General features: G+C 35.8%; 1 protein-coding gene across 9 annotated transcripts in view; it reads left to right on the forward strand.

The window, feature by feature from the left end:
- RHOT1 (ras homolog family member T1) overlaps window positions 1–14935 on the forward strand; it is a 60349-nt gene extending 45414 nt beyond the window's left edge. For 3 of the 9 annotated variants that reach the window (XM_029211782.1, XM_029211787.1, XM_029211784.1), the window contains exons 19-20: window positions 2559–2681; window positions 13274–14934. In XM_029211782.1, coding sequence (XP_029067615.1) covers window positions 2559–2681; window positions 13274–13391 — 241 coding nt within the window. In that variant the 3' untranslated portion in view covers window positions 13392–14934. The other 6 variants (XR_003791944.1, XM_029211789.1, XR_003791945.1 and 3 more) reach the window with 6 other exon arrangements.
- Window positions 14936–15292: the final 357 nt, after the last annotated feature.

Genomic DNA, 15292 nt, shown 5'->3' on the forward strand with positions numbered 1-15292 from the left:
GCAGGCTGTAACTATCTTAATAGGATAGTGCAATAACACTCAGCCTCTCACCCATCATTAAAAAGATAGTCTTACTGCAGTAAAATGGAATTGACATCATGCTAATAAGGCATTTCCATATGAACAAAAAGTTAACTTTTATATTTTTTCTGCTGATTAATTGACCTTGAGTATGTGAAGGATTCTAAAATCTTTTATGAATTTATGTTTAAATTATGGGTATGTTTGAGTTCAGGATATAATGGCTTTTTTTAGTGCTATAAAAAGTAGTTGTAATTGGGATTCCTTCTATATAAATGTTTTATGTTAAGTGTTATGAGCCACAAACTTTATGTACATTTATTGTATATCTCTACATGCATATGCACAAGCACATAACTGTGGTCATCTTTGTAGTTTACTAACTGCCTTAAAATTGCATGGTTCTTAATGGCATTCTCCTCAAGTACGGTGTTTGTATAAATTCTGTTTTGTGATAAGATAGTTTTTCAGGCAGTGCGTTTCTCAGGACTTTACAGTTTATTCTATTTATTATTATGTTATTCTCTAAATTATTTTTCTTCTTATGAAAAGTACAGTATAGCATAGAGTAATACTCAAAAATTGCTACAAGCTAAGGTTTTTCGAAAGGTTGTTAATTTGTACGGATTTTTCAAATCAGTTAACTTTATTGCTGTTCCGTTAACTAGTACTTTAAAAAAAATGCAGCAAACCCTTGAAATTCTATTTGTATTGGAAGAGAAGTCATTCCTTCCTATTACTGTTAGATAAGCAAAACCTTACTTTTTATGTTTACCTTTGCTTTAAAACTTTCGTGTATGTTATCTACAGAGAGGATCATTACAGAGACAGACTCTCCCGAGACATGGGCAACACTGATAGAATAGAGAATTTGAGAAAAATCTGGGTCTTTCTAAAAACTGCTTTGTAAGTTACTTTTTCTTTATGGCTTCTATGGCATTTTGTTGACATTTTCTTATAGATGACCAAATCTTTTTCTCCATAATTCACATTTAGTAATTATCCAGAAACGCACTGCTTGGTCAGGCTTACTGCCTAACTGTATACTATGGTGTCTTTCTTTTTAATATGTAAATGCACTGTCTTAATCTTGTAAATAACTGCAACTGTGTTTTTAGATCTGCATCTTTAAAATATTACTGCAATATGTGTGAGTGTGTGTGTGTGTATATGATAAATGTACATACATGGACACTTGTTTTTATGGTTAATCCGAAACTACTTCTCATGAAGCATCTCCCTGTTGCTAAGCATACTTTGCATCCCTCCTTTTTGGTGGGTGGAGCCTGTATATGTTGAAGAGTCAGATTCAACTTATAAAATAACAGATGGATTCCAGTATGACAGCTGGCAGTGACTTAGTAGCAGTGATATGTTCATCATCACAAGTCAGATTTTAAAATGGAATGTCTTGAGCCTGTAAGAGTCTTTTAAAAAATTAATTCTTGTTTTTCTTCATGTTGGGAATTAGGCATTATTGGGATGCTGCTAATCTCCACAACCATGCCACCGTGTGCTGTGGTCTCATCAGATCTCACAAGCTAAGCCAAGTCAGATTGGGCCAGTCCATTGACTGAGAAGCCTCTAAAAAATGTTCAGGTGTCACAGGAAGTGATGTAATTGATTCTTCAGGTGGCGCTCTTCTGAGTGGGTTCTGCGCCAGTACCTCTCCAGGGGTGGTGTGATGGCCTTGTATGTCTGAGTGGCTCTGACCACTGAGCAGTCATTGGAGACCCCCTACTTTGGTTGTTAGATTGGAGGTGAAATGGGCTGCCCCACGTGCCTGTACCAACTAGTGCAACTCACTCAACCAGAAAGGAGTCAGAAAGCCTCCCTAAATTTCATATCTAATATCAATTGGATCCATTGTTGATTTTTTACACCCTTACCCAGAGTTTCATATTATCATACTTAGCTGGTGTGTTTTGCTAGCAGACGAAATTAACCCTATATTTTGGGTTCAAGTAGAAATTTATGAAGCACTTTGATTTCCTTTGGGAGCCATGGTGCTTGATGAATTAAAGACGATGTTGTTCATATCTCCTCAGGGTTGAACATACTCGTCTTTTGACCCTTTTGTGTATTTGTCACTCTTCTCCTTCCTGGTTTTCAGGCATGTGTATATACTGAGGGAGGAGGAGGGGATGGTTATTTAAATGCTAGCAAACTCTGACCTTTTGGTGGGTGCTGTGGCTTACCCAGTTTTTCTTTTATTAATTTAGATGAGGGTGCCATCTATTGCTGTGCATATTTATTCCACTAAAACCCTTGTACTAATAATTCTATCCTCCCTCCATAAAAGCAAAAGTGTTAGCTAATTTTCCTTAGATTTTCTATAGGGAGGGAGGAGGGAGCTATTGCTGTTCATTATATTTTTGGTAAATGTGGAATTCTGCACAACTTTAGCATGCCCCACACTGTCCTTTTCCTTAGTGTTGCTTATGCCTAAATCTTTTTTTTTTTAAGTTGGCACACTCTGACTTGTGCCATATTTGTAAGTAAGAACTCAACTCCTGTCCTTCTGTGTGTTTTCGCAGCCATGCCCGGTTACGCTGTATGTGCACCTGCAACAGGTGTACATTTTGCATCTGTCAGAACTTCCTCAACTCAGACTTGCTGCAATCTGTAAAGAACAAAATCTTCACTGCAGTTCTTAACAGGTTCTTAACTTTCTTTACTGGGTACCAGGCATTCTGTTAAAATACAAAAGAAAAAAGTGGTTAACTATTTATTATACAAATACTACAAAGAGAACAAGCTGACTGATGCCCAACTAACTTCCACTAAAATTCTCACTATGGTGACAATGTTTAGTTCTGGAATCATCCTTAATGTTTAAAAATTAATAGATATATTTAGGGGACTATAAAGTAAGATTTTAGCTTTTTTTTATTAAGGAAGTTAAAGTATTTTTTATATTAGGGGATAATATATGTAGAGAGATTAAAAATCTTTTGGCTGAGAGTTGTAGAAATAGATTAGGGCTTTAGTAAGGAAAAGACACATTGATTCCACATGTTATACTGTACTCGGCTTGCATTCAAATAGTACAGCTTATTAAAACCATACTTATATGAGCGGTATCTTGGGTTTGAACAACTTCTCTATTGAAATTATTTATAGTTATAATGTACTTTTACTTTTAAGTACCTGGAATGTTTTTTTGAAATGAAGATCATAACCAACTTTAAGGATTCAAAGGAATATGGAAAAGAAAAAGATCTATAGTACTAGTTTTTGAGGTCTTTACAGTTGAACCCGAAACATAAAGTATGCCTAGAAAGTAATATGCTTTTAAAAAAGAAAGAGAAACAACAACAAAAAAATAGGTTGTATACATTCCCTCAGAGCAATAAACTTGGAAGGTTATGTTCTTATTCTGGTCATGCTACCTTTCTTTGTTCAAATCGATTTTACATTTTGTGAACATTTAAGAGCCTGTGTAATATTAATTTGTATCTAATGTCAAATTTTTATGTGTCTATGAATGAATTAAGTTTTTGAAATCATTCAGATGTCATTGGGACCAGGGCTTGATTAAGACAGATGATCAAGCTAAACAGATTTTGGTTAGAAATGGATCTTATTTGGGTTCCTGTTGGACTCTTACTGAGGGCTAGGCTCCAACTGTACCAAATGAGTAGGATAGTTTGTGTCCACCAGCAGTGTAGACACGGCTATTAAACAGTGAGGCTGTATCTTATGCGAGTCAGAAACTGACTCTGAAGGCATTCTAAAAGAGTTTCAGTGATGCTTTGAGCACTAGTAGCTCTGGAATAAGAATGCAGCCATCATAGGTGATTGCTTCGAAGGGATCACCGCGCTCATTTGGTGGTGAAGTTCTGCCTCTGTCTTTTGAATGGCATCTTATAAAGAGTAACACAGACAGATTTGCACATGACAACTGTCTGAGAAAGTGCAAGGCTAGTTCAAACCAGACAGCATTCAGGAGCTCCGGTGTTGGAAATGGTAGAGTTGGAAGAGATTCTAGAATTCATCTGGCCTAACCTCCCATTAGATTGCCTTCCTGTGAGCCTTCCTGATAGAGTTTAGAGATACTGTTTATCTGCTGATGGCTTTCCTCATTGGAGAAGGTTTTTGCTTTTGCCTTTTTTTTTTTTTTTTTGGACTAAAATTATTTCCCTATAACTTTCTCTCCTTTAGCTTTAGTTCTGCCCTTTAGAACAACATACGACTATTCTACTCCCTCTTCAACATAGCCTTCAGACATTTGAAGACGGCCATCATGTCTCCCCTAAATTTCTCTTCTCCAGGTAGAACATCCCCATTTCTTTCAGCCTTTTCTTAAATGGTTTAGTGACTTCATCATTCCTGGTTTTCCTCATCTGAAAGCCCCTTAGTTGTTCAGAGTACCTCTTAAAAAGTGCCACTGAGAATGGAGAACAGTGCTCCCGGTGTGATCTGACTAGTCCATAACGGTGGGTGGTCATATTCCACAGTTAGGACAGCACCTGTCTACTGCATGAATTAACTTTTTAGCAGCCCCAGCCCACTGTTGATGCATATTAATCTTGGGGTTGAAATCAGATTTTTTCATACAAAGTGCTATTAAGGCAGTGTCCCCTCCTCTCTGTGTATTTGACAGTTTTAGTTGGCTCTTTGTATCTAAATGCGGATACATATATATCTCTATTGAGTGTCATATTCTGCTTTTTGATCCATTGTTCTAGCTCAGTCATTTCAAACATTATTTCTGTCATTTGTCCCATTATATATATTTCTCGGCATTGTGTTATTTGCAAATTTGGTAGCTGTGTCTTCTTTATCTTTCAAGTTACTGATTAAAAAATAATGTTGAATACCCAGAGATTAGAGAGCGAGATTGCTCAAGCAAGCAAGCCCTTTAGTGCTCCACTAGAGAACTCTTCCCAGTGACACAGATTCAGAATTCTTGGGGAAAGATTATTCTGTCAATTAAAAATATTTTATTATCCAGCCCATGTTGTATCTTACTGTCTTATAAGAGATTTCCTGGAGGGCTCTTTTGAAATCAATATAATTTCTACCACATTCCTCTGATCCACCAATGTATTAATTTTATCTAAATAGAAAGTGACATCTATTTGGTGTCTTATTCTTGGTGAACTCACCTTGGCTCCTAGTAATTGCTGATCGCAAACCATCAGTTTTATTCTAGAAGCTCTTGATCGTCCATAATTGCAGATTGATTCGTTGTCTGCATCTTTAGTGCCAATTTTAGTTTTAGGTTGGTTTAGTCAGCTTCCCAATGAAATAGGTTGGGTGTGCATTAATGGATGAGATTGCTCATCATAAATTACTCTGTACAGTGATCCTCGAAGAGAAATCAGTACATTTTGTCATATCTAATTATAAGCTAGAAATAATTTAATGGTAATGTCAGCATACATCACTGATGTCTGGTAATCAAGAAGGAAAGAATGAAAAAGATGAGGAGGAAAACCAGCATACTTTTCAGAGAACTCCTTCCTCTTCCCTGGTAGTATTTCAATAAATTATTTTATAGAAGTCCAGTGGAAATTTAGGAGCTCTATATTGAAGTTTCTTCTAATTCACAAAAGGATTATAGATGAGGTAGGTGAGGATGGAGGCCAAAAACTTAAGTACCTACAGGGTCTGGATGGATAATGTTAATGAATGAAGGTGGCCAAGGAGAAGAAATAAGAGAGATGGGAGCTACGACAGGTCCTGTCTGCAAGAGGCAGCCACCACTCAGCTCTGGCTGTTGGTTATTGTGCAAGCGTGGTATCGCCAGGACTTCTGATTCTCTGAGACACTAGAAGTCAGGATTTTTTAGGTAAAATTTCCTGATATTTAAGTAAAGGCAATTAAATTTTAAAAATCTGAAGTACTAATCAGAACAAAGAAAGCATGTTTACAGGCCACCAGTTTGCAACTTCAGTCTTAAGACATAGCCTAAAGTTGTGAAAATGCAGGCCAGAAAAAGGTGCACCTGAGGAAGGAAAATGTCTCTTACAAACACCTCCACATACAGTTTTACTCCTTTCTCTTTAATAACTTGAAAAAGTAATGGGGTTGGTGGGGTGAGAATGGAACCACTTTCCCTACCGTGTCTTGGGTTTTGGCAACCTTTTGGTGGTTGGTCACCACTGGTTTGCTGTGCTAGGTGTATCTTAATGTTACATAAACAGAAAAAGGATTCACTAATTGAGTAAAAGTCATATAAGAATTTTTCACTGTAATTCAATAGGGACGATTCTCACTCAACAGTAAGTCTTAAGTCTTCTCATTTTAGAAATCTGCTGTGCCTAGCGTTTGATTTAGAAGTATAAATGAGCAGTTTAAAATTTTTTATTTAACCAAAAAGTTTTGTTAAATGTCTGCAAAGAAATTAATAGACAAATATTGGTACATACATGTTGGTCTCAAATTAGTACATTGTTTTAGCATGCTTGTAAAAATTTTGATCACCAAAGTAGAAACTACTTCCAGAGATAATACATGTTTGGTGCCACGTTCTCCCCTTATGTCATCCTCCTACCACTTTGATTTATTCATCCAAATACTTAAGTACCTGCTTTAGATAGGATCCTGCTGTGAGCTGGGGCAAAATATCAAGATGAAGAAGATACAGACCTGTGTTTAAATACCTTTCTAAATATTGTGTTAAATTTTTTTTTTAACTTTTGGTTATATTTTCAGTGACCTTAGTGCCCTATGCTAGCAAAGGAAATGCTGTAACCTGATCATGAGAGGATCTATGCCAAATTAATTAATTTATACTTACGCAATTTCAACATTTCCAACATTTCTGAAATTGTCCATTTTTCCCCATCTGTTTTTGACCAGAAAAGATTGTCTTTATTTTTTTAGCTTATTTACTGACACTATGTATTTTAAGTAGAAAGTAGTAATAAAAATTTTTTTCTTTCCAGTTTAATTGAATGTATATTCAACATGTGAGAGAAGTGTTTAACTACATAGCTGACGTGTGACTTTGTTCTTTGGTAATTATGGTCTCAGCCTTTAGATCTGGATAGGTTTATGTTTTTCTTTGGAATAATTTATGAATAGCTGGAATTATTTGAATTTAAATACATTTGGAAGATTATTAACCTGTGGCCAGGTGATTTTAGTCTCTGGCAATGCTTTCATTTCAAATAGTGAAAATCATGTTATTGGAGAAAAGTACCTTTTGATTATATTTTAATTATAAATACCTCTTAAATCTGAAGGTGTTAAAATGATTATGTAGGAGTGGGCTTGATTGTTGGTTTGAACTACCCAGGATTTTAGTTTATTAAGTATTTATTATTCTGACTTTAGAACACTCCTGCTTTGCATGAGGATGTCACTGTACTGTAGTGTGTGTGCACTTTAATTTGTCCCTTCCTTTAGGTGTTCATTTTCATTTGTTTGCCTGTGCCACTTAGTCATTTTTTAACTCCTCTTGAGCCGTTTCCCAGCTGTGTTTCAGTGTATAATCCTCCCATTTTTCCTAACCTATAATTTAATCAAATTGTTTATTTTACGATTTATTATTTTGGTGTGGTTTTCTCTGATGCATATCTTGGTTTTAGTATTTCTTTCACCACATTTTAGTACTTGGATTAGCCGTATAGGTTATTTGTTCATGTTACTTCTTAAGTTTGGTAACAGCATCTTACTTTAGCAACAAAATGTGTAGTTCACACTGAGTATTTACCGAGACGCAAAGGTATGATGGACAAGTCATCATACCCATTGTATTTTTTATCCTGTTTATTAATGTATTTTTAAAAATTGGATATATGTGACATTTATTTTAATCTGTTCTTTAACGACTCACTTCATTTGCCCATATTACTTTAATAATCACCTAAGTTCCTCCTTCACATTGTTTGAAATCATGTTACTTAATATAGGAGCCCTGTTTTTGAAGAAAGGACTTCACTGTTGTCACGCTAAAATGAACTGTCTTTTCACAGGATTGCTTTATGAAGAGGATAGTTTCGTAGAAATCTTAATGCTATAGAGATTCTGTAGGGAATGTAAGAGTTCTCAGGATATTACGTTACAGTAAAATATTGTATTTTAAGGAAGTGCATCCTCTGTTTTAATTTCATATGAAACTTCTGTGTTCATATGCAAGGTCCTTACAAGGCTTTTCTTTGAATTTGGATACATATACATAGTCATACGTTTAAAATTATATGAGAGCTTGTGTTATAGATTCTCTTCAAGTAAGCTGCTGCTGCTTATAAATTAAAAAATTTTTGCCATTTGGTTTAGTATATTAAAGGACACAACAGGATGGAGTTTGCCTATTCTGACCTTTAAGTATCTGTAGTTAACATGTAGAAGACATTATGTGTTTCCCATGTATCTACAATCATCCATGAATTTTTATTCTTCTAATGCTTGGTGAAGCATTTCTTGACATTGATGCACACCTATGTCCTTTTCCTAAGTATGTTACTGTTTAGGCATGCTCAGTTAACAGCTTTCGTATGATTTGTGTTATAGTTCATCTTTGTTGGACACTGTGGTTTTATTTCTTAACCTATTTCGAGAAATAGCTTATTAAAATGTTTCATGCCTACTAGTTCAATTAGAATTGTCATTGTTAAAATTATTATTAGCAGTAATGGCATTATTATTGGAGGTAAATATGAAAAAATACTTCACCAGGTGGCAGAAACAAAAAGCAGGGAGAGGATAACATTCCCTTTATTATTGGTTAAATACACTGAACCAATAAAGATTTTAGTTCATGTTCTTATATTTACCATAAATTGTAGAGTTAATCAAAGCATTTTGTATGCCTTCTTTAAGGCATTCTGTGCAAAGGTGCATAGGAATTTTTGTCCGTTGTTATATGCCTATGTGACCTTCACACAAAGTTTTTAATGTGCCTCTTTATTGCCTGAATTTTGAAACATTATCTTCTCTCTGCCTTGTTAAGTAGCAGCCTTAGTAATACCCAGGTCCAAACCTGTTGGTTTGCTCCCACACTTGTGTCAAAAAGCGCTTGTTGGGCTTCCCTGGTGGCGCAGTGGTTGAGAGTCCGCCTGCTGATGCAGGGGTCACGGGTTCGTTCCCTGGTCCGGGAAGATCCCACATGCCGCGGAGCGGCTGGGCCCATGAGCCATGGCCGCTGGGCCTGCGCGTCCGGAGCCTGTGTTCCGCAGCGGGAGAGGCCACAACACTGAGAGGCCCGCGTACCGCAAAAAAAAAAAAAAAAAAAAAAAAAAAAAAGCACTTGTCATCTAATCGACATCTGGGCCCTCAGCACTTCTAAAACAGGAAGCCAGCATCCAGTCCACAGGAATTTTCTACCTAAGAACTCGAAAGCTGTGACAAGCTTCACACGATTTTTTAAGGTTATATTTTAGCATTTAGTCGTTCTTTCTTATGTTCTAAAAAGAGATACTGCTGAACCTAAATTATTTTATTCTGCGTAGAGTAGGGAAATGTGTGATTCTGATATATCAGTAGATTGGAAAAAAAGAACCTTTTTATACATACACACACACACATTTTTGACCCTGTAATATTCATTTTGGGGTAGTCTATCTTAAGGAAACTATTTTAAATATAGCGAAAAATCTTAACGTAGAAAGGTATTCATCACTTTAGTTACCGTCACCTGTAAATGGTGACAGCCACCAGTAGGAATATAAAGCAGCTATTTAAAAAGATGTCTCTATAATTTATGTAAAAATGCCTATATAATATTTTTAAAAGATATAAAAGTATATAAATTATACACATTGTGTTTGTAGCTATGTTAGAAATACATAGAAAAAGTTTAAAAGGAAATACCCCAAATTTTAATTAGTTGCCTCAGGTGATTCTAGGTGATTTTGTTCCTTCCTTCTTTTATTTTCCTCATATAGTGTGCTTGTATAACTTTTTAAATATAAATTTATTTATTTATTTATTTTTGGCTGCGTTGGGTCTTCATTGCTGCACGCAGGCTATCTCTGCTTGCGGCAAGCAGGGGCTACTCTTCCTTGCGGTGCACAGGCTTTTCATTGCAGTGGATTCTCTTTGTTGCAGAGCACGGGTTCTAGGCACACGGGCTTCAGTAGTTGTGGCACTCAGGCTCAGTGGTTGTGGCTTGTGGGCTTAGTTGCTCCGCAGCATGTGGGATCTTTCCAGACCAGGGCTCGAACCTGTGTCCCCTGCATTGGCAAGCGGGATTTTAACCTCTGTGCCACCAGGGAACTCCCTGTATTACTTTTTTAATAGTCAAAAAAAACTTAAGAAAAAATATGCAGTAAGATATTAAAATTTATTCTGAGGTATTTTATGTGAATCATTTGGCAAGAATTAAACTTTTGAATTGTGGAAGCATTCCTTTTGCTTGAGTTTATAGGCATGAACTAGGAAGCAGCCTTATGAAACTGTTACTCTGCTTCTGCTTGAGATCTGAAATGACAAACATGGCTCAGTTCTTAATACTTACAATTAAGATTGCACTGTTCTCCATTCAGGTGTTGTCAGTTAGGCAGGCACTGCAAATGTGCCATCTGTTATAAATGCGTTCTCTTTTGTAAATAGAGCCTGGTGCTGTAGCTTTTAAATGCATATGGTAAAGACATAAAATAATTCTCTAAGTAGCTTTCTGTCTAAAAGTAGTTTTCCATGTCTAAAAGTATGTTAAACAACTACTATAACATCGGTAGAGTCATTGAAATATATTTTATGAGTCTGTGGTTGCCTTGAGTTTTAAACTAGCTGTATATTGAACATGTATCTGTATTGTTTTCCATCTATAAATATGAACCACTGTTTTGCCTATTGAAGACTATACTATAGCTTAGGGAAAGTAATAATTACTGTCTTGAAATGCAAAAGAAAACTAAGCAATAAAGTCAGTTAGAATATATTATTTCATGAATGGTAATACTTTCTCAAAATTCAACAAAGGGAGCTAAGCTGTGTTAACAGTTTCCATATGTGAAGAATATTGATGAGAAATCATTTTGACTGATTTTAATGTCATTATAGCTAATATTAATCCTAACCCCCTTTTCCCCTAAATTAAAAACTAAGTGTAAAAATATTCTCCATTAGTGAAGATGCATGAAAATCACAGAGAGACCAAATCTGAAGCAAAACTCGAATGCACTTTTAGCCTGTGTTCTCACTTTAGGTCCTGTGCATCTCTGCTGACTTGGACTTGTAAACTCTGAAACTCTCATCATAGGGCCATGACAGCCTCTGAGTTTGGGATGTTTTACTCAGTTTTTTTTTTTTTTTTTTTTACAGATGTATGTTTGTAGTTTTTAGTAGTCAGAAACTAGAAGCATTTCTAAACTTCATGACTAATAGTTGTTAGCCTCATTTTAGGTAAATACTTATAGTCACCGCATATTGTCAGGTACTGCTTATGGTATTGGTTTCAAGGGCTTCTCTTAGTGTTTCAGATATACCAAGACCAGCCTCTGGGAGATACATAGAGAACGTATATAACAGCCTTAGGTTTCCTGCCTGGTATGTGAGTGTTTTAAAAGAGTATATATAGATAGATTTTTTTAAGTTTGGCAATTTTCTATAGAATAACTTTATTTTAAATATAGAAAGCATGAGATGCATCATGTAGGGTGGCAACTCAGTTTATGTGTGGGATGTTTAATTGAGAGATATTACTTTCAGTCCCCTTCTTTTGTGAGCTGTGCTGTGAACTGCAAACTGTGTGCATGTGTATAAAAGGTTAAGAGCCCGGGTAGCTGAGTGGGGTGCCGTGCTGTTAGCAGACGACGAAGGCAGTATTATTCACCAGGTGCATGCCATCAGCTCTGTAGAAGATTCCATCTTCGTGGAGTCATCTCATGGTCCACTTTTTCTTGAAGCCAGGTAACATTTCCCACAACCAGTGGGTTGCCTTTGTTGGAGTTTTTCCAAGTGGAAAAACTAAACACCTAAGTATTTTCTTCCCTAACTGTTTTTTAAAAAAAATGAAACATTACCTGTTGGAAGAACTAACTTGCAAGGTGGCATGAACCTGTGTTATCACTTTGCTTTGTAAAATAATAATTATTTAAGGAGTGACTTTTTTTTTTAATAGAAACTGGGTAAGATAAGTTGGAGTGCTTTGTGTTGTTTTACCATAGTGATAAGCATGGAGCACTTTGCTTGTATTGTAAACTTGTTTCTTAGGGATGTACAGATTGCATTTTGTGATAACTAATCTGATTGTTCTCTCTTTGACTATTACTGAGACAGTAGTTTTGTATAATTTATAGATTTTTGGCTCTTAACTCTTTTGCATATGTCAGTGTCTTGGTCTTTTAATGATGTCTGACTCTTGCTTCAACTCTGTTTGTTTAATTTAGTTGTGAAATAACCTAAACTAGACAGTCTCTCTAAGCTCTTAATTCTGTAAGTTTTCTGCATCACCTCAATTGTGTTCACTTAACTAAAACTTCAGTGACGCTGAATAAAATGTTCCAACCTTTGCTTTAAAGCTGTATCCTCTTCATGGTAAGCTGTCATACTTGAGACCCTTGGGGGTGCTTAGCAGTGTTATTAACTGAGCATGCTCACAAACTCAGTTTGTGATACAGGCTGTCCCTGTTCTTGTCATGCATAATATGGCTTCTTTTATGTCATTTACCTTTCAGTCCATCATGTTACATCATGTCCTTTAGTTGGTACCAATGTCACTGCCTGTCTGATACCAGGGTTTGGTTTGTCTGTTTGTTTTTTTCTTCTTCTTTCTTTAATCAGCAGTAACCAAATTAATGCAAACTTGTAAATCTTCCCCCACCCCTTTGGGGTTTTTTGGGTAAATTTTTATGGGACTCAGTGTTTCCAAAGTTGATTTTAAGCATTGCTCTTAGAAAAGTATTGTCACTTGTCACTTAACTGCTTACAAGATAGCTTTTGGTTCCTGGGGACAGGAGATTGCACATTAAGTTCCATGAAATTGACTCTTAAAATTGTGAGGTCTCAGTCTTACCTCTCATTTTGAAGGACCATACTGGTTTTAAAAAGTGGCAGGTTGATTTGTCTAAGTTCTCCGTTTCCCATGTGAAGAAAATTTATAACATTTTGGATGTTGTTTACTCCCAAATAGTAACTAATTATAGATATTTCTTTATTAATGTCTACAGTATGTCTTAAGATAATGATTATCTAAGCAATGTACATGTGGCTTTATTGATAAATGTTTTTGGTGACCATTACTGTATGCAATTAGCCTGACAAGTGTGCTAATACTTCCCTAAAAGTAGATTGTTCATATAACTGTTTTTTTCATACTAATCATGTTTTAAACATTAATTATATTTTTTGACTACAGGCACGTGACACAAGCTGACCTCAAGAGCTCCACATTTTGGCTTCGAGCAAGTTTTGGTGCTACTGTTTTTGCAGTTTTGGGCTTTGCTATGTACAAAGCATTATTGAAACAGCGATGATTTAAAAAAAAAAAAAATACTGGCCCTACCAAAAACAAATACTTTTATGTACATTCTGAATGCTTTAAATTCCGCTAGAAATATTGAGATATTTATACATGCAGAGTTACTTTGTTAATATTTGTAATCCATGCGTAAGAGTATTTTAATGATAGTAATAACTGCAGTATTGGCTAGCATATGGGAGGAGACAGCTTTACAGCCAAACTAAAATGACTAACTTTCAGAGGCCGAAAGGGAATATTTTGTAAATAATGTACATATTCAGGCAAGATATGGTCTCCCAGACTGAGTTCAAGAAATGATGTTTCTAGACGTTTCTACATGGTATTATTAGTGCTCAGTTGGCTCACTCTCCTAGGTTGAAGTCAGCTCAGAGACTTTACTTACTCATTGGTCACTTATTTGTTTCACATTTACTCAGAATGATCTTTGGGTACTTTAAGTACACGAGGCACAATTTGCCTTTTTCTTTCCGTTTTTAAAAACGTGACTTTCTTTCAGTCCCATCCTTCATGGTAGGCCAGCCTTGAAGCCATCGTTCAGTCTAGAAAATTGTATAGCTGAGTGTGATGCTCTCCTTTAAGGAAGGAGTAAGCTCAAGGCGATTAGCAAAGGCGTCACCTGTGTGATTATTTTGTTTCCTTTGTCAGTATGTTGAATTTTATAGCCCTTTCAATCAAATGAGAAAAAAGATTTGTATATTATCAATGTTTTTAGTTTAAATAAATAGTCACCATTACTACTATTGAGTTTCCTCCCAAAGTGTAAATCATTCTATAATGGCTGTGTCTATTATAGTATATTACAGTAGCTGCATGTGTCATGAAGTGTTCTATATCTGGCTAGGATAACCTAGAAGCAGCACTTTTTTAAATGGTAAAATAAATCTAATGAATAAAACTCTCATTATGAACCTATTTTTTCCATCATTGACCTTTTCAAGTATTTAAATAAATAAGCACTGTGTACTGTGATCTTGAGTTTTTTGTCTAACAAAAGTAAATATTTCTGTACAGATGTGAATGAAATCCTCTGGTTTCTGTCTTTCCTGTCTTGAAAATTATTTTTTATATAAAAAGATAATACTTATTAGGAAAGAAGACAAGTATGATTTGTATGTATCAGAGGAAACCTATTTTAAAGTTGTGGGGAAATCTATTCTTAGAAAAAGGCAATTGTTTTCCCCTACACATACCTAACTAATGTGGTTTTTGCTGTGATTTACATGTTTATTTTCTCCTTTAACATGGATTTTTTTTCCCTCTGTTCTTCTGAGGGGTGTTTTCTCCCTAAGATCACACCCCTTGAGCAGCTAGGAACAACATGATTTATTAGCTATAAGCTTGTAAACTAATGTGTGTCATGTTCACTTCATAATTCCATGTCTCCCTCCCACCTCCCATTTCCATTCTGAATTTGAGGAAAAGGAAAATTGAGCAAAAAATCTGGTGGCTCCTCATTTTCATTATTTTCTGAGAGTTTCTCATTTACCAAATAAATTTCAGTTACACAGCTTCCAATGACAGTTAATTCTTTCCTTCCAAGTTCTTCCCTGTTCAGACTGAAATATTATTTTCAATGAGTATGCCCAAAGGTGAAAAGTAGTATGTTTACATATTTAGATTTTTCTCTCTTAATCTTTTCGCTTGAGGCCTAAGTGTCTGATTCACAAGAAGGCACCTGCCCTATTTCTTTACCTGCTCTTGACACGTCTCCCTCCCTGGAGGAAGCCTTCCTCCACTCTCAGTCCAGGCAGGGTGGGTTTGCAGAGGAAATGCTCACTGTTTTCTGCTCTTTAATCTACAGGCTCATGTGGATCTTTCTCCTTGTTTCATATCCACGTTAGGGACTAGTTAATGTGGGGAAATATGTGAATCAATACAGTAATAGGCCTCTTC

The sequence above is a fragment of the Monodon monoceros genome, unplaced genomic scaffold (assembly GCF_005190385.1).
Source record: "Monodon monoceros isolate NGI ecotype Baffin Bay Population unplaced genomic scaffold, NGI_Narwhal_1 Super_Scaffold_9, whole genome shotgun sequence".
NCBI lineage: Eukaryota > Metazoa > Chordata > Mammalia > Artiodactyla > Monodontidae > Monodon > Monodon monoceros.